Source organism: Nylanderia fulva, unplaced genomic scaffold (genome assembly GCF_048542155.1).
Source record: "Nylanderia fulva isolate GAGA-0341 unplaced genomic scaffold, ASM4854215v1 Scaffold21, whole genome shotgun sequence".
Lineage (NCBI taxonomy): Eukaryota > Metazoa > Arthropoda > Insecta > Hymenoptera > Formicidae > Nylanderia > Nylanderia fulva.
The window spans coordinates 2,393,574-2,413,679 of record NW_028190275.1 but is presented as its reverse complement, the minus strand read 5'-3'; the positions used below and the strand labels follow the sequence as shown (position 1 = coordinate 2,413,679).

The 20,106-nt window shown below is 34.5% G+C and overlaps 2 protein-coding genes across 7 annotated transcripts in view; one reads left to right on the top strand and one right to left on the bottom strand.

Moving 5' to 3' along the window:
- The window catches only part of retn (retained), a 110,510-nt gene extending 96,376 nt beyond the window's left edge, over positions 1-14,134 (top strand). For 4 of the 5 annotated variants that reach the window (XM_029310052.2, XM_085482688.1, XM_029310051.2 and 1 more), the window contains 5 exons: positions 8,106-8,289; positions 10,009-10,328; positions 11,916-12,198; positions 12,283-12,467; positions 12,698-14,134. In XM_029310052.2, the coding sequence (XP_029165885.1) occupies positions 8,106-8,289; positions 10,009-10,328; positions 11,916-12,198; positions 12,283-12,467; positions 12,698-12,816 (1,091 nt within the window). In that variant the 3' untranslated portion in view covers positions 12,817-14,134. The remainder of the gene's footprint in view (positions 1-8,105; positions 8,290-10,008; positions 10,329-11,915; positions 12,199-12,282; positions 12,468-12,697) is intronic. The other variant, XM_029310050.2, reaches the window with a different exon arrangement.
- A 2,812-nt stretch (positions 14,135-16,946) lies between these two features.
- Positions 16,947-19,935, bottom strand: Ada (adenosine deaminase-like protein). Of its 2 annotated transcripts, none has more exons than XM_085482689.1 (7): positions 19,692-19,935; positions 19,445-19,572; positions 19,137-19,328; positions 18,765-19,002; positions 18,545-18,680; positions 18,335-18,435; positions 16,947-18,258 (listed from the first exon to the last, which is right to left on the bottom strand). In XM_085482689.1, exons 1-7 carry the CDS (start codon positions 19,728-19,730, stop codon positions 18,079-18,081), a joined length of 1,014 nt encoding a protein of 337 aa, XP_085338815.1. In that variant the 5' UTR covers positions 19,731-19,935; the 3' UTR covers positions 16,947-18,078. The 2 variants fall into 2 exon arrangements, with proteins under 2 accessions (XP_085338815.1, XP_085338816.1); XM_085482690.1 differs by having other exon boundaries at positions 19,833-19,934.
- Positions 19,936-20,106: the final 171 nt, after the last annotated feature.

The window sequence follows — 20,106 nt, the reverse complement described above, 5'->3', positions numbered from 1 at the left end:
AAATTCGGTTTTTATAGAAAAGTTGCAAATTGCTTAGCTTTTAGCTAATCAGTTTGCAACTTTTTTTTTTGTAAAAACTGAATTTATGTATGCGTTCTTGCAAATAAATTCCAGAACCGAGATATTGAAAAATTAGGGATCGGGGCCCCCGGAATGTATCCGGGCTTCCTGGGTGGTAGCTACGCTTTGTTCGAAACATTCTAACGTTCCCGGGTCGTGCGAAAAAGGCCATCATCGTAAGGAAATTACAAAAATTTCTAGATCTCGACCGAGTTTGTGCGAGGTCAGCTGTCAGTATTATCTCAGGAACATTGCGTATATAAAAGTTTGTAATTAATTATTACCTCGCGTTTATGGATATTTTAGATAATTTTAATTTATTTTATAGGAATTGAACTTCACACGAACAGTTTCTCATTTCGAGATTTAAAAGATGCATAACTAGATGTTGGATTAAAAAATAAAGGGGAAAAAATAATTGTCCACATTTCGTACACTAATTTCCATCCGACCGTTCGAATCACGTAAACTCATCATCAGAATGCGTTTCGATGCATTTCGAACGTGTGCGTAGGCGCGTAACCCAAGACATTTAACGAACAAACTTCATTACGGCTTATGACGATTTATCCCGATGCGATTAACGTCGTTAAAGTCCAAAGGCGTATCAGCGAGTTTACGATCCCTGACGAATTCTCATCTCGCGTAGCCGCATACACGTCGACTTGTAGAACGAGAAAGAGAGAGAAAGACAGGGGGGATTTGGGTCGTGCGCGAATATACGAACCCTTATTCTGGCAGAATGACAAGTACGAATCGAAAGTTATTTTCGCGCTGCTCGATATATAGGTTGATTTATATCTGGCATCAAGCACAATAACGTTAGCGTTGATCTTGCGACGACTACCTATACTGTTCTTTTATAATCCCGAGAATAGAGCGGCGAGAAAAAGAGAGAGAGAGAGAGAGAAACAGCGTCTTCGCGGAAGATTCGATGATTATTCCGCGCTAGATGCGTTACGGGAATAATAATGCACCGTGAATTGTCGGTCGTTAAGCTTTTTATGGCCGACGCGACAGCTTACTCCGCGATTTCTTATTACCGCGATACACCGCATATCTCTTCAGCTCTCATCCGAAGCTTCTCTATAATCTTTGCGAACTGAGAGTTTCAGAATTTGTGTACGAGTGTTTTTATTTAGTACACCCGAGTCGAAATTTTTGATCTCGATTTTGAATCTAACGCCACTTTCTTTCGAAATTATTTATAATCTATTGTTTGCTGAAAACTCTTCTTTCAAACTTCCAAGTGGAAAACGAGAAAATTATTATATAATTATTGATGTTTCTATTTGATATTATATGGATTTTTCCCAAGGTTAAAAATAAAAGAACAATTTCGACAGTTTTACCCTATCACTCAATTTCACTTTGCATCGCGATCTCATTCGATGAAACGCTGTTAGTTTTACACTGTAATTTATATCGCTTTATACCTCGATGAGAGGTTGACGAGTCTCGACACGAGATGATTCGGTATCTTCTGATCGTAACGCGGCGATGATATCGTTTTTGCCGACTTTCCGATCGAAACCGTCACCCTTTCACCGTCGATGGCGATGTAAAGCCGTATGTGCAACCGTGCGTAGAGACACGGCGTACCGGTTAACGTGCCATTTTACGTCACATCAAAGCTTCGGCACATTGTTGGCAAGTGCCTGGCAGTAATCCCGACTATCTCTCGCATTCATCCCCTCGTATCCGTGGGAGAGTAGCCATGCGCGAGCAAAGGAACGACGACAGACTCGTCGTCTCGTTGCTGTCTCCTTCTCTTTCGTGCTCGTCTTCTGGAACGACTCGCGCGCGAGGAACGTGAACGAACGATTGAAACAACCGCGAGCGAAGACAGTGCACCTCTGTTCCCTCGAGTTCTAATTGGAGTAAAACCTCGGAATGTGTATTTGTCGAACTCGATCGAATCGTACATCTCGAAACGTGCGAATATTACACTCTCGGATTTCCAAGCGTGAAAGAGTAACACGCAGAGTATGAGAAGGGGAGAAACGACACACATCTGGCACGCGATACACGTGTTCTCTCTTTCTCTCTCGATGTTACCTCTTTATAAGACGCATTGTGTCCAACACAACGTGTTCGCGGACGCGCTTAAAATCTCCCGACAGCTTTAAAAAGTCGGCCCCGGCTTTGAGCAACCGAATCATGGTGCGCGGACCTCGACGGGGCAAGCGTGCAAATCAGACCTCGTCGTAAAGTCTATCAAAGAAGCCGTGTATAGAGCCGAAAGCGAGAGAACGCGCGCTTTATCGCTCGTGATATTATTCGACGATTTTTATTGTCGTCGCGCACAAATCGCGATACACGCGCGGAGATCGCGATCCTCTCCCGCCAGGCCACCCAGGTCGTATCTGTCCTGGGGATCATCGTCTGGATCAGATAGGAAAAAACAGGGTGTCCAGCAGACTTAATGAAAAAAAAATTCCCTCCCTTTTTCAGATTTTTCAAGATCAGAAATTCATTTTTTCTCTCACTTTTTGGTATTATTTTTTCCAAATATATAATTTGCATGAGAAATCAATTAAATGTTAAATCATGAAATTCTTGAAGTTAAAAGATCAAAAACTTAAATCAATTATACAATCTGTATTATAAGTACGAAAATATAAATTATAAATTAACGAACACGCTGTAGATGAATTGATTTTTAACAACACAGAAAATTAGCGTGCTGGGAGTCAAGGAAAAGTTTATATTTAATAAAAAAAATTCCAATTATTGAGACAAACGTAGAATAATGTGGGAAAAATCCAGATAAATAGTAAAATTCCCTGACTGCTAGACACCCTGAAAAAAGAAACCAAATGGGGGCTATAGACACGAAAAAATGATGCAGTTTCTTTGTGTTATACGATCGTGGAAAATGATTAATATAAACATCCTCTCTCGATCGTTCGCACCGAAAAAGAATAACGCAGGCGGAAATGTATTCCCCTAGACACTCCTGACGAGTAATCCGCGGGATCTCTTGACATCCTGCGTTCGATCCGTCTTGTTTTCTGGGATTATGTCGACGTTGGGAGAGGCTCCAACGCGATATATACCACCCACGAAGAACGCTCCTCTGTATTTGACTCTCCACGCCCGTATATAACTCGGCCGACGCCCTGGGGATGCGTCCCATCGACTGACGGAAACACAATTGTTTGATTCGTCGAGCAACAAGTGGTAGTCGAGGGGGTAGAGGGAGATAGGAAAATCCTCGGAGAGATTTCGATGCCTCGATAGCGGAGCCAACATCGCCCGGATGACTCTGCCGCATTTTCTAAACGTCCGATCCGCAACACCCCTTATAAAGGTACATTATCGGTGAAACTTTTTTGTCTCCGGTTGCTTATTGCGACTTGTTTTGCGCATTCTCGTCTCCGTCGTCTCTCGAGACGACGACGACACGTCACGTACTCGCGAGAAATGCAAAACCGGCTTAGGCGACACAACTCGGAGCTGGACAGATAATCGGAAAAGAGAGGATATATGGCTAGAGAAAAGAGAAGACGACTGAGAACGGAAGAGAGGGACTCATAAGCATTGCTACAAAAGCGTTGAAGCCGAGCAGCAACCCTTCCATTGCGGCAACTCTCTCGACAGTTAACTTCGCTAAGAACGGATCGTAAATTACGCCAATATTTCCGCGAAATCCTAACAAGATTATAAACCAGATTGTAGCGGGGTCTATGTGGCCACCCATTCTCTTCCATCCCCTCGTGTCCGGGACCTTTCTTAATCTTTGAGCCTCTCGACCGAAGAGCCGGAGAGTGAGAAGTCGAGTGATGCGAAGAAAAAAGAATAAGAGAGGGAGAAAGGGCGAAAGGGTGCGGAGGGAGGAGATCTATTTATAATGCGTTTGCGTCTTTGCAGGGGCCCAGCCGGTGAAGGCAGTAAATGTCACGTGTATTTCATATGAAACTCCACCCCCTCCCAGCTATTCCTCGCAATGCCAATCTCTTTTGCCGGTCTGATAATGTTAGGCGCTAACAAAGTTAACTCTTCTTTCTTTTCTCTTCGCCCGGGTTCAAGTGCTTCGTTTCTCGATCGTGGTTCTCTCGTCGAGGTCGAAAATTAGGTGCGGAGCTGTCGGATCGGATTGTCATTACTCGATCACTCGAGGTGTCGGCTCGTAGACGCGACTCGCGATATTTTACGCGGTAGCATGAACCGCAAAACCGCAAATTAGCTCGTAAACCACGCGCTGGAAAGTGTAACATATTACGTGTGTCGTGCGTCGATTCTCAAAAATTGACAAAAGTTTATTTCGGTTGCTCCTTGGAATTCTTCTCCCGTCGACTCGTTCCTTCGATTCTTCTCGACGAAGATTCGATGTCGGCGTGTCGTTTGATGCGAAGGAAAAACCTCGTCGGACACCCTTATTTATTTTGGCGAGAAACAGTAATATCTCTCTCTTCTCTCTCTCGCAGAGATATATTCTATTCGTATTCGATAGATTCCGGAGCCGTCACGCGAGATTCCGAGAAAAGCCGTTTCGCGGGTCTCTTTAAAGCACAGTCGACGCATGTGTATATACATACGCGCCTGCCTGTGTATGTATGTGTTAATAAAGGCCTGCGACTTAACCGATCGTTATTAGATCGGGCACTCCCTCTGGATCCCTATTCGCTCTCATCCTCGCAATAACCCATAAAATGCAACATTTTGTTTCGTATGCCAATTATCCCCTCTACATCTATATTGCGAGAAGTACCATATGCTAAGAATATGATGTCCGATGTTCTTAATGTCGTCCTCTTCTTCGGGAAAATCTTGTACGACGGTGATGATTTAAAAAAAAAAAAAAGATAATTATTTGATCTTACATCTCTATGCAACTTCATCTTGTTATTTCCCGGGAAGCTAGAAGGGATGATTTTTATCATAAAATGCATAGCGACGAATGGCTACTTTGACTCATTGAAGGTAGAGAGAGATGGCTATCGCGCGATACTATGCTGCTACTACTACACTGAAAAAAAATGTTGTTGGATTAACAAAAATTCTGTTCGAAAATGAACGAAACGAATTCTGGTTGAATCTACCAGAATTCCTTTTAATACAACAAATATCTTGTTTGCACTAACAAACTGATTTGTTGTACAAACAAGATGCTTGCTACATTAAAAGGAATTCTGGTAGATTCAACTAGTAATTCCGTTTCGTCCATTTTCGAACAGAATTTTTGTTGATCCAACAAAATTTTTTTTCCAGTGTACTACTACTACTACTACTACTACTACTACTACTATTATTACTACTACTACCACTACTACTACTACTACTACTACTACTTGAAGAGACAAGCAGCGGCGTAGCGCGGCACAACGATGGCCGTTATAAAAATAACTGCTGATTGGACGCCCTACCGAGAAAAGTCGTAATCGCATCTTGAAATGTTCTTTCTCTCCCTTTCCCTCTTCTCTCTCTCATTCTGTTCGTTCTTTCTTCCTTTCTCTCATTTCTCTTTTCCTTTCCCTCTCATCGTTTCATCTTCCTCTCAGCAGTCACTCCCGCTATTTTACACGGCGTCTCTCCCTCAATTTCGTTAAGGAGGGTGCAGTAAATTCATATAAATTCCGCAAATTCTCTTTTTGCTCGTTTATTAGGAAATGATGTCCTTTATTTTTCGAAAAAAATGTAATACGCGCATTTGATCAGAACCAACGAGGTCTTTCCACTTTATCGTTGCACGCGAAACGCATCGCGTCTCTGCATTCACCGCATAAGGGATGAGAGAAAGAACGAAGACGGTCGCCATTTTGCAGCTTTTATCGCCGCGCCCTACATAGGAGCATTAAACGCGGGTTGCCGGGTTGCGCGTATATCAACAATAATTGCAGGGCCAATAATAAACCCGAAGGGAGCGCGCTCTCGATAGCCCGAAATTGCTGGTTCCCCTACCCTGGAGCCGCGCGGTTTTATTGCCTCCTCTCACGTGTTGGTCAGGAATGGCGAACGGAGAAGCCCCCCTTCGTCAGTCCTCGATGGCGGATAAACGATCCTGCGATACGGCGCAGCCCTTCTCATCCCTTTTTTTATTGTCCGCGTATTCCCGTATATATCCGCGTGTGTATATATATATTTTTGTACAACGTCGTGTTCGGAATCGTTCGCGAGCTCGTAAAGAGCCGCAAAAGCGCGGGCTCCGCACGCGCGAAAGTCGCGAGTGCCCTTGTTAATGCCCCGTTAACTCGACCAGACCTCTGGACAAACTCGTAAAGTTCACCGACTCTGGTGGAAAGCGACCCGAGAGAGAGGGAAGTCGATGAGATGTTAAAAAGATGAAATATTGGGGAGAAAAGGAGATTGTTATTCATATCTTTATATTCTCGCGACGAGACAAATTGCCCTCGTTTAAAATGTCGTGATAATCGTTAGACCTCCCAGATCGTCGTTCTTGACGTGCGAAATGATTTTCGATCGTTTCTAGGCACGCGTCGCTCTTGCGAATATTTATGCGCGACTCTAAACCTCAGATTACGCCAACTCGTAAAAGCCCGTTTACGTTTACGTATACTTTAAAGCGAGTACTGCTGCTCTTGTTAACACCCCGGTAACTCGTATAAGCTCGGGCAACCTCGTAAAATTCGATGGTCCCGACTACCACGGTAGGCATTTGTACAGCCGCACATTAACGAATTAGCCGAAGAATCCTTCCCGCATCTATGCATATTAACAAAAATTCTGTTCGAAAATGGACGAAACGAAATTCTGGTTGAATCTACCAGAATTCCTTTTAATACAACAAATATCTTGTTTGCACTAACAAACTGATTTGTTGTACAAACAAGATGCTTGTTACATTAAAAGGAATTCTGGTAGATTCTTGTTGTATTTAAAAGGAATTCTGGTAGATTCAACTAGTAATTCCGTTTCGTCCATTTTCGAACAGAATTTTTGTTAATCCAACAAAATTTTTTTTTCCAGTGTATAACAAAGGGATATTTCGTTTTTATGAGAAAAATTTTGCACGCTTCGCAGATTAAAATCACCATATTATATTCCATGATTCGACGAATTTTTTTAACTTTTTTACATTTTCCCACGATTCACTTTCGTCCTTATTCAGATGAATCTAAACCGGCATTTATCTTGGTCTTTGATAGATGAATGCCGGTTTATAATCATCTGAAAAAAGACGAAAATGGGCTGTCAAAAGCCTTTTTTAAAAAAAATGACAAAGATATCCTAACTGTCGGATAACTTTAACAATAAGGGTTCAAGGGTATTCATAAATGAAGGGATAGGTTTTTCTTTAAAATTTTGCACGACATGACATTGCGTTCCTATTATAAGTAAATAGGAAAAGCAAAGATACCGACTTTCTGCCAGATAATTGTCGATAAAATATGTGATGGCTTTTGCATGCGATTCGATAAGGCGAGAGCTCGTAAAGAAACACGTGGGCTATTCTCGCCTGCACCGAATAATAATATAATCTTTAATGCAATTGCGATAATACGATAGTGTCTTCCGATGCCTCGTCGGATTTTCCACTTGGCGCATTTCTCATTCTCCTACTCCCCTTAATTACTCTCTTTCTCTTTATTTGTTGTGCTCCCTAAGGAAGATCGTAAAAGACTACTTGCGTGATCGTTGCGAATTCATTATTGCTCTTGTTAACGCCCCGCGTCTGGATAAACCTCATAAAGTTCAGCAGTTTTACGCTCGTCGTACCTTAAGATGCGATCGATCACGCAATGAATAAATAAGAGGTGTTACTATACTGTTTTGTCTCATTTACGATCTGTTGTTTGATCGATTTTGCAGAAATTCGAGTCAAGATAAATATTAATTACTATTTCATATAAGAATAAATTATACAGAGAGAGATTAAAATAATATATACACCAAGGCAACGCATTACTCATTATCGCATCATCAGGAAAAAAGTGGAATGCGCAGGAAAATAAAATAAAAATAATTCTGTATTTCGCGCGTTATATCGTTCATTCCTTCGTTGAAATCTCCAAAGTAGAGAATAATGTTGTTTCGATGTTATAAATAAAGACGCAAGAAATAACTGAAATCATTGTTCACAGGGTCACCGATTAACCGTCTACCGATCATGGCTAAATCTGTACTGGATCTTTACGAACTTTATAAATTAGTGGTGATACGCGGTGGCCTGGTCGAAGTGATCAACAAGAAGCTGTGGCAGGAGATTATCAAAGGTCTCCGGTTGCCTGCGAGCATCACTTCCGCCGCCTTTACTCTACGCACGCAGTAAGTAGACCGTGAAGTTACTCACCCCTCGGTTTATATTCATCAAATTCGCATGCAATTTAAGTCTTAGAGGACTCATCCGAGCGTGAAATCTACGACGATAAGATAAACGCGCGTTTTTGTTCCTATTTTTCTCTTTCAACTCGACAGATATCTCCGGTGTAATTAATATCGCGTGAGTCGAACGATGTCGTTAAAGTCCGTCACTTATATAGCTGGTAATCGATGTTGAATGCATTAATTAACAAGATAATTCAATCTAGTGGATCTTGAAGAAAAGGAGCGGAAGGGGAGAGGGTTAAGATATCGCGAGCGTGTTATTATTGTCGGTGATGAGATAAAACAACGTGGATGACGAGTTGGACGAGGAGGCGTGACGTACAGGTGCATCATCTTAGGCAAAGACGACGCGATCCTTCACGCGAGAGGGAGCGGGTTGTGACAACCTGGAGAACCGTTGGCACGCGATATATATTCGTGGTTTATATAATACTTAACCACATAGCATATCTCCAGGCAGGCACGGGGCGACAAAGATTTATCTTGCCGTTCGCGCGCTGTCTCGTTTCTCTCTCTCCCTCTCTTCCGGAAGGAGGAGAAGAAGACGGACGTCTCTAAATAGAGATTCGGAGAGACTGACGATGACGATGACGACGCGAGGCATCTCGCTAGGGATGGGTTGAGTCTTCGTCTACGGAAAGAAGGAAGAAGACGCGAAAATGTCTCTGCGAGCCAGGGACGAGATGAAGAGAACGGAGCATTATAAGTAGTACGGGCTAATATGAATTACACGGACGCGACCCTCCTTATATAGGGTGGAGAGGGCTTCGTGAAAATAACTCCGCGCTTTGTACGCGACAGAACGTCGGCGTCGCGTCTCGTCGAGTCTCCTCGCATGCATCCATCATCCCGGCAACCGGCTATCTTTCCTCGACAACGATATGCCTACACGTGCGAAAAGGAGAAAACGCAACCCTCTTTCCTTCCCGGACGAAATATTCCGCGCGATGAAATTGGCCTTTATCCGGCCGAGAAGTGACACATCGATTAAGTCGAACTCTTTTAGCTTTTAAGTAATTATCTCTCTTCGTCTCTTTCGCCAGAGATATATTAGATTTAGGTAGATCCTCGACATTTACGTCGTGGATGGAATTCTACATTTATACATATAAAATGCGAGTTTGTTTAGATTCGTATGTAATGATAATGATGTCATTAATTTTTCAAACGCACACAATTTGCATTTTATAAGTTTTTAATTTAATGTAAATTTTGCTGGTTTAATAACTTACCTTCTTCTCTCTGTCCACCTTCTCTTCTCACACGTAACGAAACGTATTCATCTCAGCATTCATCTTGCTAATTCTAAAAATTTCATCCTGTAATTAAATATAGCTGATTAGTATCTTACTCTTTTTCGAATTTTAATTATAAAAATGGAGCATGTTGAAGTATACACGTTTATAGTTAATTTTGTATAGAGTCGTATCATTATAGATGGTAATATTTTTAAGCAATTTGAAATATCAAAATATTTGTTAGCATGAAGGTAACCATTTTCAAATATCACGACCTATAGTATATGTATGTATTTACATCTTTTTGTTAGAGAAATGTTTTCTTAAATCTATTGTGAAACTCGTAAACACATTCGGGCAAATTACATTTATATTATATATGTATACAAGTGATCTTATTTAATCGTGTTTTTGTCAACAGGTATATGAAATATTTGTATCATTATGAACAACATAAGGAAAAACTCTCGACCAATGAGCAGCTAAACACAGCAATCGAGACAAATCGTCGAGAAGGACGTCGAAGCAACAACTACCCTGGTTATTCTGGCAATAATGAGAATATGGTTGGACGAAGCCAACATAATTCGCTTCCACCCAATACTTTGCCTTTGCCTATGCCCCTCAACATAAGCCCGCTGGAAATGCACAGATCACAGTCGCCATTCGTCAACGGTCATCCGCAGCAGCAGCAGCAGCAGCATCATCCTCACAACCCACATATTTCGAATCTCAGCAGCTGTGAGTTCCCGTTTTATTCTTACTTTCCTGAGAACGACAATTAACTTCTACAATCAATTCCAAGATACATTCAACTGAAATTTCCAATCGATTGCGCTTGCTCTATCTCGCTAATATGTATGACAAACCATCATCAAAAATAAAATGGAAAACAAGAGAGCGAAAATGAAAAACCGATGGTATATACGAAAGATCGACGGGACAAAATAAAAATTTCAAAAAAATTAAAAAACCGGAAACGGGAGGAGATAGAGTATGGGAGGGTTTATTTTAAATCGGTAGGTAGTACGCTTCGGGCCTCCCCGGAGATGATGATGCGAGAGAGCGAAGGAGGCGTAATTGATTGTACGATCCTCCGGAAGACAGGCGTTAACGGATGACTCTCGCTAACGAGCATTCCTATTTCCCTACCCTTTCCTCTTCTCTCTCTCTCTTTCTCTATCTATCTATCTTTCTTTCCACCTCTTGTGCTCGACAACGATCCGGGGATATATAACGTCGCGCTTCGATCGCTCTTCTCGACGTAGCTCTTCTCCTCTTCGATCGCTTTCTTGTTCAGCAACCTCTTTTTTCACACATCCAACGCTCTTGTTACTCGCCTATGTGCATGACTATGAGACAATTAATATACTATATCATAATGTAAATCCTATATAATCATAAATCATATATATCATAATAAAATTTGTTATTACATTCTAATATAACGCGCGTTTGTAAACAAACTCAAAAAAGTTCGAATACAGGTGACTTTAACGAATATTGACACGCACATCGTCAGAATTCATTTGGTTATTGAATTCTAAGTTACTGACAAAATAGCGGCCTTAAACAAATAAGTTCTCGATCGTTTCATGCTGCTCATACAAATGTCTGATGGAGCGGTGCCAATAAGCGAATTTCAGCGTCGTTGCTTTAATATAGTAGAGACCTGCTGTTACTCTGTCAGTTATAAAAAAAAACACTTGTGTTGTTCAATGATTTTTTGCAATATATATATATGTGTAAACTGTCTAGGAATAATACTGAAATTAATACGAGATTACTCTATGACATTCGAGATTCGTCAGAAATATTATATATTGTACATTAACAATTCACTTAATACCATCACTGTAATATTTGCAACGCTGTAAGAAATAACAATTTTAAATTTAAAAAATAAATAAACTTTACAATAATACACGATAATGCAGTCTCTTTATTTCAAAATAAATTTTTTTCTATATTATTTTAAAACATGCCAATGTTATCTTGAAACAAGTAAGATATATAAATTTAATTATTTTAGTTTTTTATATCTTATTAATAATCCAGAAAAATGTAAGTATCGCGAATTGTTAAAGAAACTAATCTCGATATGTATCTTTATTTTCGAATTTAATTTTCTTAAATTGTAGTTTTATTAAGTGACTTAAAACCTTACATATTTTTTATCTTATAATTTATTGAACACTTGCATTGCATGACATGAAAACTACATAGAAAAATAATCAAAGTGTGTACGTTTTATATTCAATAAATTACGAGATAAAAATATTCAAGATTTTCAGTTGATTCATCTAATAATATATCGTATTTATATAGTTTCAGACTATATGCTGCAGATACTGAGAGATAATAGAAATTCTGGCACCAACTCTATAATTCAACAACAGAGTGATCCGTCACCACTCTCCGCGGAAGCACTTAACGCATTAGAATTGTCCAAACTGTCGCTTTGGAACAATATATGTCAAAATAATAATAAAATCTACGTAAGATCCGGTCAACAACCCTTTTCTCCGCCAACATCTCACTCACCAATAGCACCAGTAAATAGTCCGGAACCACAAAGAGAAGCTCTAGATCTTGCAAATTCTACTCATAGGTATAAACATGCAATACATTACTCGTAATCAACAAGGGGAAAAAGAGAGTATTTCTTTAATAACCAAAAATATTTTCTTATTAGGTCAGATCCGGTATCTCCAAGTGCTAGATCTGTAGATTCGCCACCAGCAATTATGCCCAGAGGCATAAAAAGAAGCCAAGAATCTCTCTCTCCTTCCACCCCGTCTAACAAAAAAATGCTTATTAAGGAAGAACAAAATAATGAAAGGAATAGTATGCGCATTACGCAGATGGTCAGGATACGAGGTGAGTCAAATGACATTAAATGTTGAATATAAAATTGATTACACCTAGACGCATATGATACGATAAATTCATCATGGTACAAATATACATATTATAATGAGTTAAACGTTCGTTCTCCTTTGCTAAAATTTTAATCGTATAGAACTTAAGTCTACAAAATATAAATCTTATCTTAAAAATTAAAATTCTATAAATTTTAAGATATTATTAATTACATATTTTTTTCTTAGAAGATAGCCGAAGAGAACTATTCATTAGCGTAGACATCGATGGTGTACTCTATGAAGGCGTCCTACCAGCCAAAAACGATGATAGCAACAGTCCATCATCGAGTTCAAAACGTTCATGAAATAGCGAGCGCTATATCAAGAATATTTGAAAGAGTACACAACTACTTAATTAAGGTACTTGACTACGTTCTCGCGGTTGATTCGAATTGCGAAACGAATCAGTAATGATAATTTATAAGAAAAAACGTTCCAACGTCGGTGTACCACTAGATATCTCTTTTGAGCGACAAAAAAGAAAATGCACCGACGAAAAATTATTGTTGAATTGTTTATTTGATTTGTATTTATAATAATATTGGGCAACACTTTTCATGAAAAATCTTGATGATTTTTTTTTTTTTATAAACGCATCTAAAAAAACTCGTCAAGATTTTTCACGAATTCATATGAATTCGAAGACTATGTAGTCTTGATGATTTTTCGTGATGATGCGCTTAACTGAAAAATCATCAAAACTCTTCATGAATTCATAAAGTCTTCTATTTTCGAATCTTTTATCTTTTGATCTTTTTTATCTTACTTATTATCTTATCTTTATTTTTTTTATAGTTGATAGTTTTGAGAATGTTATATTTAATGTGATTATTATTCCGCGTTTGGAAAAAATATCTTGAATGCCCGAAAAACGAATTCATTTCCTCTCCGAAATGAATTTTATATAATTCAACAATAATTCTTTTTTATATTGATAAGTTTTTAGAAATAAAATCTTGTAAAAAGCGAGAAAAAATAAACTGTGTAATTATTTGTACATAATTTGATGAAATATCAATTAAATTAATTACACAGACTCCTACTTTTATTTTATAATTATTACTATATGTATATCACGATACGATATATCACAATTGATCCTCTAATCTTTCATTGCAACATTTGATAACGCCAGGAGAGCGATTTTTGTTTTCTGGATTAATAAATAATAATAATAATAAATCATAATATACATACAAATAATAATATCCACAATACACTTTCTCGCTTCTACATAATAATACAATAATTATAAACAAAAAATAATATTAAATGAATAAATCTATAATGTGATATTAGATATACATATATTTATAAATATAACGATTACATAATAATTGCGCGTGTGCAAATGATTAAGGGGAGGTTTGTGAATAATGTATATATACTTTTCGACATATTTTGTTTTTATACGTAATAAGTAAATACAAAGCGAAAAATGTCCTACGAATGTCTTTAAATTTTTCGTTTTTTTTAGTTGCTTGTATCATTATAAAACATCTTTTAGATACTCGTTTTTGTCTGTAGAATAAGATATATTATAAAAAAAAATGCGCATATTCTCTTATTCAAATAATACAATTTAAATCATGCATTTCACAATAGTAATAGAATAGCATCGAAGTCTGTGCAATCGAGATATATGATTATGATTACATATCGTACAATACAATCGTTTTTATATTAAATTCAAAATGTATAAATGATTGAAAGATTAAAGCAGGTACAATTTGATATAGTTTTATAAAAATCTAGTAATTTGCATAAATGGTTATTATTGACATTAAATTACATCTCATAAATTCCCATCATTTTAAAATTTATTATGAAAAATATTAAATATTGTAAATATTGTAATTGTTGCACTCGACTATAGCTTTTGTTTCTATTGCCATCTCATTTGTATAATAATTATATAATTGAATAATTATTTATTCGTAAAATAATTTTTTCTTTTCTTTAGAGAATGAACAAAAGAAATTAGCAGTTAAATCAGACATCAATAGTATATTAAACGAAGTGTATTATACGAAGTTCTAGTTCAAACGACATCATAATTTATATTTGTGTAAATAAATCTGATTATGTTAGAAAAAAATAAAAAAGTAGAAAAAAGTAAGAGATTAGGAAAAGACAAAAAAGTATTGTAGAATTGATTAGAGAAATACATTATACATATATGCGATATTAATGCACATGTATACATTTGTATGTATACGCGTATGTACATGTTTGTTTATGTAATAGAGATATAATATTAGATAAGATTATAGATTTAAGTTTTAATTAACGTTACATCAATGACGATGTGTGTGATATCAAAATGTATATCTTAACATATTTCTAATTTTATGATATTATAATCTTAATAAGTTAATTTTTATCACTTTGCGAGATGTAATTAATGCAATTACAAAATTAAACTTTTTTTTTTTGTTAAATTGTGAATTTTACGCGAATAGTAGTCTCCATTATAGTATTATATTAAGTAAGTCAGTGTCAATAATTTAGCAAAATTGGATCCACGTCTAATCTAATATCAACTTTTCTTTCATTCTTTCTTAACCAATTTATTTTTATTATTAGATATGTGTGTACATATATATACTAGCAATTTGTATTCATTAAGTACATTTTAATAATTTTTAATAATATAAATAGAACTTAATTTAAATATTGATTTAGAGAATGTGTGTATAGTAGAATTAATGTATAGTAGAATTAGTGTATAGTAGAATGATAAGTTACCCGCGATAACTTTGATTTTCTATCATCCCTACCGTCATTATCGATATATCAATGTTGTCGACATAAACGAGTATGTCGTCAACTAACGATAATAGAATAAATAGAAACATGGAGAGAAATCAAATTAATAACTCGTATACGTAAATATGCGATTAGATAGTTTTGATGCCTGATGAGAGGCATCAGCTATTCTCATTTTTTTTATAGAAGAATGTAATGTTCTTTTAATTTAATGCCGCCAAAGTTATCGTAGGGTTCTGTATTATACCTCTTATTTTATATTAATACATCCTTATTCTGTATATTTTTTATTCCGCTTACTTTATGTATTTTAAAGTTGATATTAAATTTTTTTAAACAACAACGTATCTTTTAAATATATGTCTCATATTCTCTCGATTAAAAGCACTCAATCAAATATATTTATATAATTGAATGTATCATAAATGAGAAATGAGTTTCAAACACATAATCGGATAATTAAGTTTCAAGAAAGCGATTCACAAAAAGTTAATATATTAAAAAAGTCAATCATATCAACTTATTATATTTATAATGGTGACTTTCCTAGTCTAATTCTCCTTTAACATAGTAGTTTGGATCTAGTATACTATTTTTTCCCATTTTATCTCACGAACAAGTGAAAAAATATCGATCAGTCTCGTAACTTTAATTGTCTTATCGTTGTAGAACGTAATTTTTAATTACTTTGTCTTGAAAGAATATTTTTATGAAAAATTTCAAAAGTAATTTCACCTTGAAATAATATTTGGTAATTACTCCAAAAATTGTGAAATTAACTATATTTAACAATAATTTGTAAGGGACGTACAATAAATAATTAATTTTTTAACTCGATTAACGTATATTTATATTATTACACATTTTAATGTAGAAAATATATAATGGATTTAAAGTTTTCACACAATTATATACATATATATATATATATATATATATATATATACACACGTATGTATATTTGTTTTATAAAACATTAAATCCATCATATATTTGCTGTATTCAGCTTTGTGATTGCATGAATATATGTTAATCAACAATTTATATATGTCAATGCACAAGTGCATATAAAGAAAAGATATATATGTATATATATAATTATAATATATATGTATGTATATTTATATATTAATATATATAAAATGTATACATATTAATATATTATACATTAATATTATATATTAATATATTATACATATATATATAAGGAAATATAATTTTTTTAATGAACGACACTTAGACTTTATTATTAATATTCAATCATATATCATATTTCAAATAGAAAATTATACAACATTCTTTATATACACATATGTATTGATGCAAAGCTCAACCAATTTTCCTAAACGTGCTTCTGTTATGTGTCAATTTTACATTCTATTATTTTAATTGCTCTTCAGTGTACTTAAATTAGCAACGGATAATTTTCATATTTTATTATTATAGATATATTTGAACTCAGCATAGTTAAAAAAATTGTCCTTAACAGAATGTAAAGTTAATTGATCGATTTTAATACAGTTCGAAAAAAAAAAACTTCATGCTGTTCTGCACTCTCTATTTTGCTAAGCCAGTAGTTGTATTGTGGAGGATCTCTCTCTCTCTCTATATATATATATATATATATCTAGGCTTATAATATCAAGAAACAAAATCACTCTAAATATAAATTTCAAATATTTATTCCTATTCAAAATATGTACTTGCTAAAAGAGAAGAAAACGTAATTACATCTTGTACATAAAAATATTATATATATAAATAGATTAATATTGTCTCATTATATATTAATAATATAATTCCTATTGCTAGTAGGTAGTTATTACAATGTAATAACAAATAATAATTATACGAAATAATATTGAAGCGAATCTTTATTATTTTTAATAAAACTGAAACATTGTGTAAATGATTTATAAAAAAAGTTAGGGCATTTCGATTATATAAAATATTATTGAAATATCAACGAGATGCTATTGTGTTTATAACAATGGAAAAGGTTTTTATTCGCATTTTTTATATGAAAATATATGATGCACAATGATAAACTGCAAATAAATACTGTAAAGAATATGATAATATGACGTTTCTGATAATAAGGAATTATATTACGATCTATCATGATAAACAATATCATATTTCTCTATCCCAAGGAAAGATCCACGTATATAATCAAATATATATATATATATATATATATATATATATATATATATGTATGTATATATGTATATATATATGGATTTTTTTCCGATTACTATCTTTGATTATAATGGTCATAATAAAAAAGCGCGCAAGAGATTGTTAAGCATGTCACACACAACGCAGCGATATACACTACTTTCTAGTTATTATCAATTCTTCAATTATTGCAAAAGACACATTGTATTTATCGGTATATTATTCAAATAGCTATCATAAATATTGTAAATATGCAATATCTAAAATCTCTGGAGAGAAACAAGATGGCACACTGATAATGTTAAACGTATATATAACCTTCATATATAAATAAAAAATTAGTTATTGTATGTAAATGTATGTAAACACACATAATAGCCAATATTATGAATAAAATTAATGTTACGACTTTTACATGTACGATTTTGAATATTAGAATAGATGCATTATACCGTTTTCTTTTTATTAGAAATTTTTTTGTAATTTTAACTGAAAAATTTCTAAATTTCTCTGATTAAAGTATTTTTTAAAAATATACGCACTTATGCGTGCGAAAATAATAAAATAAAGGATTAATTGTTAGCCAAAATCAAATATTGGTAAAATAAAAAAATATATTAAGTATGAAAACTCTCGATTATCGACGATAAACTTTTTTTTTCTTCTGCACTTGCAAAACTATATTGTACAGATAATATAGACAATTCCTTAAGCTGTTTTTTTCCGATATTAAAAACAGAATTCAATAACAGCAATTCCTCAGACAAACATGTATTGAAAACACCTTTGTCATCGGTCTAAAAAAATTATGTTTTATAAATGCTACCGAATTTTAGGCAATATATCTTAGTTAAACTCTTTTTTCAAACTCACCCCAATTGTTATAGGATGTCTCATTTCGTATAAATATTTGAATTGATGAGCCACATAGGATGGTACTGTTTTACATTTAATGTTTGAGGTCAAGCATAACTCTAAACAAAGGGAAAAGAAAACCATAAGTACTATTAATATTCATTTAAAAAATTAATAATATAAGAATTATAAATTATATTATGTGATGCACTATCAAAGACATCTTACCAACAGGAATTTTGGATTCCAGTAACATATCAAACAATTGCTTAGAACCTTGCAAATTAGGATGAATGCAAGTGCAATGTCCCAATCGATTGGGCTTAAATTTTAATATATCAACTGTTTCCACTTCATTTGGTACCTATATATATTATTTATGTTATATTGTTATATTTATCAATATACCATATATGTGAAGAGAATAATGTTCAATTAATATTTTCACCTCTGCACAATGAGCTGTGATCTTAAGCCCTGCTTTTCTAGACATTTCTAATAATTCTAAAAAAGAATAGCCCACAGTAGGATCACCACTAAGATCGATACCCACAATATATTCTGGATATCTCTTCATAAACTGTATCGCAAGGTTAATATTTTCTTTTGCAGATTCGTAACCTTGTTTCCGATTAATTGATATCAACAATTTTACAAGAATTTGTGGAAATTGCAATTTGGACGTTCTGTAAATAATATATAAAATATCAATTTATTAATTTTACTTCCAAGAAAAATAAAAAATATGCCATGCATAGAAATTAAAATTAAATTCTATTATGTGCAATCTTTAGTATTGTATAACTATTGTATTACTCACTCGAAAGCTTTTATTATTGCTTCAAGATATTCTGTCTTTGTCATTGAATCCTTTACAGCACGAGGTGTGCTTCTCAATTCTAAATATATTACATTATCCTCATAAAACTCTTTTATTACGTCACAAGTAGCTACAAATACAGCCTGTGGTGTAATTGTTAGCGCATGTGCTATGTCAAATACTTTAAAACATCTAAAAAAAAAATTATTTACTTCTATTTACATTTATCACAATTTTCTGTATTAGAATCACTTTACAATATACATAAATAACCATATATGATAAATAACAATGAGAAATATTCATACTCGCTTAGAGATGAGAAACTAGTATTCATAAAAGTTTGATCACATCCAGCAACGTCAGAACCATGCATTTTGTATAATTTTTGTAAAGTATTCATACTTAATGAACCATTTAAATGTGCATGAAGTTCCTAATAAATAACATTAATTAACTTTAATACATTAAAATATATAAAATTATATAGAAAATAGAGTTTTTCTTCTATAATTCAAGCATTGCTTATTGTTAAATATGAAAAGAAAAACGTACCACTTTGGGTAACCTTCGACAGAAATCATGCATATCCATTATAATGAAATGTTTTCCAATACCTTTTCGTATACAATTTTTCAAAGATTTTATATAATTCTGTAAAAAATGAATATTTCCGCTGTATAAAGAATCACTCACGCATTGTTTGCTCGCAATCCGTTGAGCTCGCAGTTTCAATGTTAGTAAACATCACGTGACTAAAAAGAAAGATACCGATTCGTTATTTTTGGTCATGTGACTGAAATGTCACAAGTCAGTACGAAAAAGCGCCTCCAGGCATCAGACATATTCGGAACACTTACTTTTAGCTGATTGGCTTGGAACAAATATGACAGAAATAACCACAATATTTAGAAATAAAAAAATATAATTAAAAAAACATTAAGGCTTAAGACATAAAAGAAGCTTTTAT

Excerpts from the sequence above, each read along its gene's own strand:
- Ada (XM_085482689.1), bottom strand. The coding sequence starts at position 19,730 with ATGGATATGCATGATTTCTGTCGAAGGTTACCCAAAGTG. Across the intron at positions 19,329-19,444 it reads AGTTTCTCATCTCTAAGCGA|ATGTTTTAAAGTATTTGACA; the intron begins GTATGAATATTT and ends TTTTTTTTTTAG. Across the intron at positions 18,436-18,544 it reads GGAATCCAAAATTCCTGTTG|AGTTATGCTTGACCTCAAAC; the intron begins GTAAGATGTCTT and ends CCCTTTGTTTAG.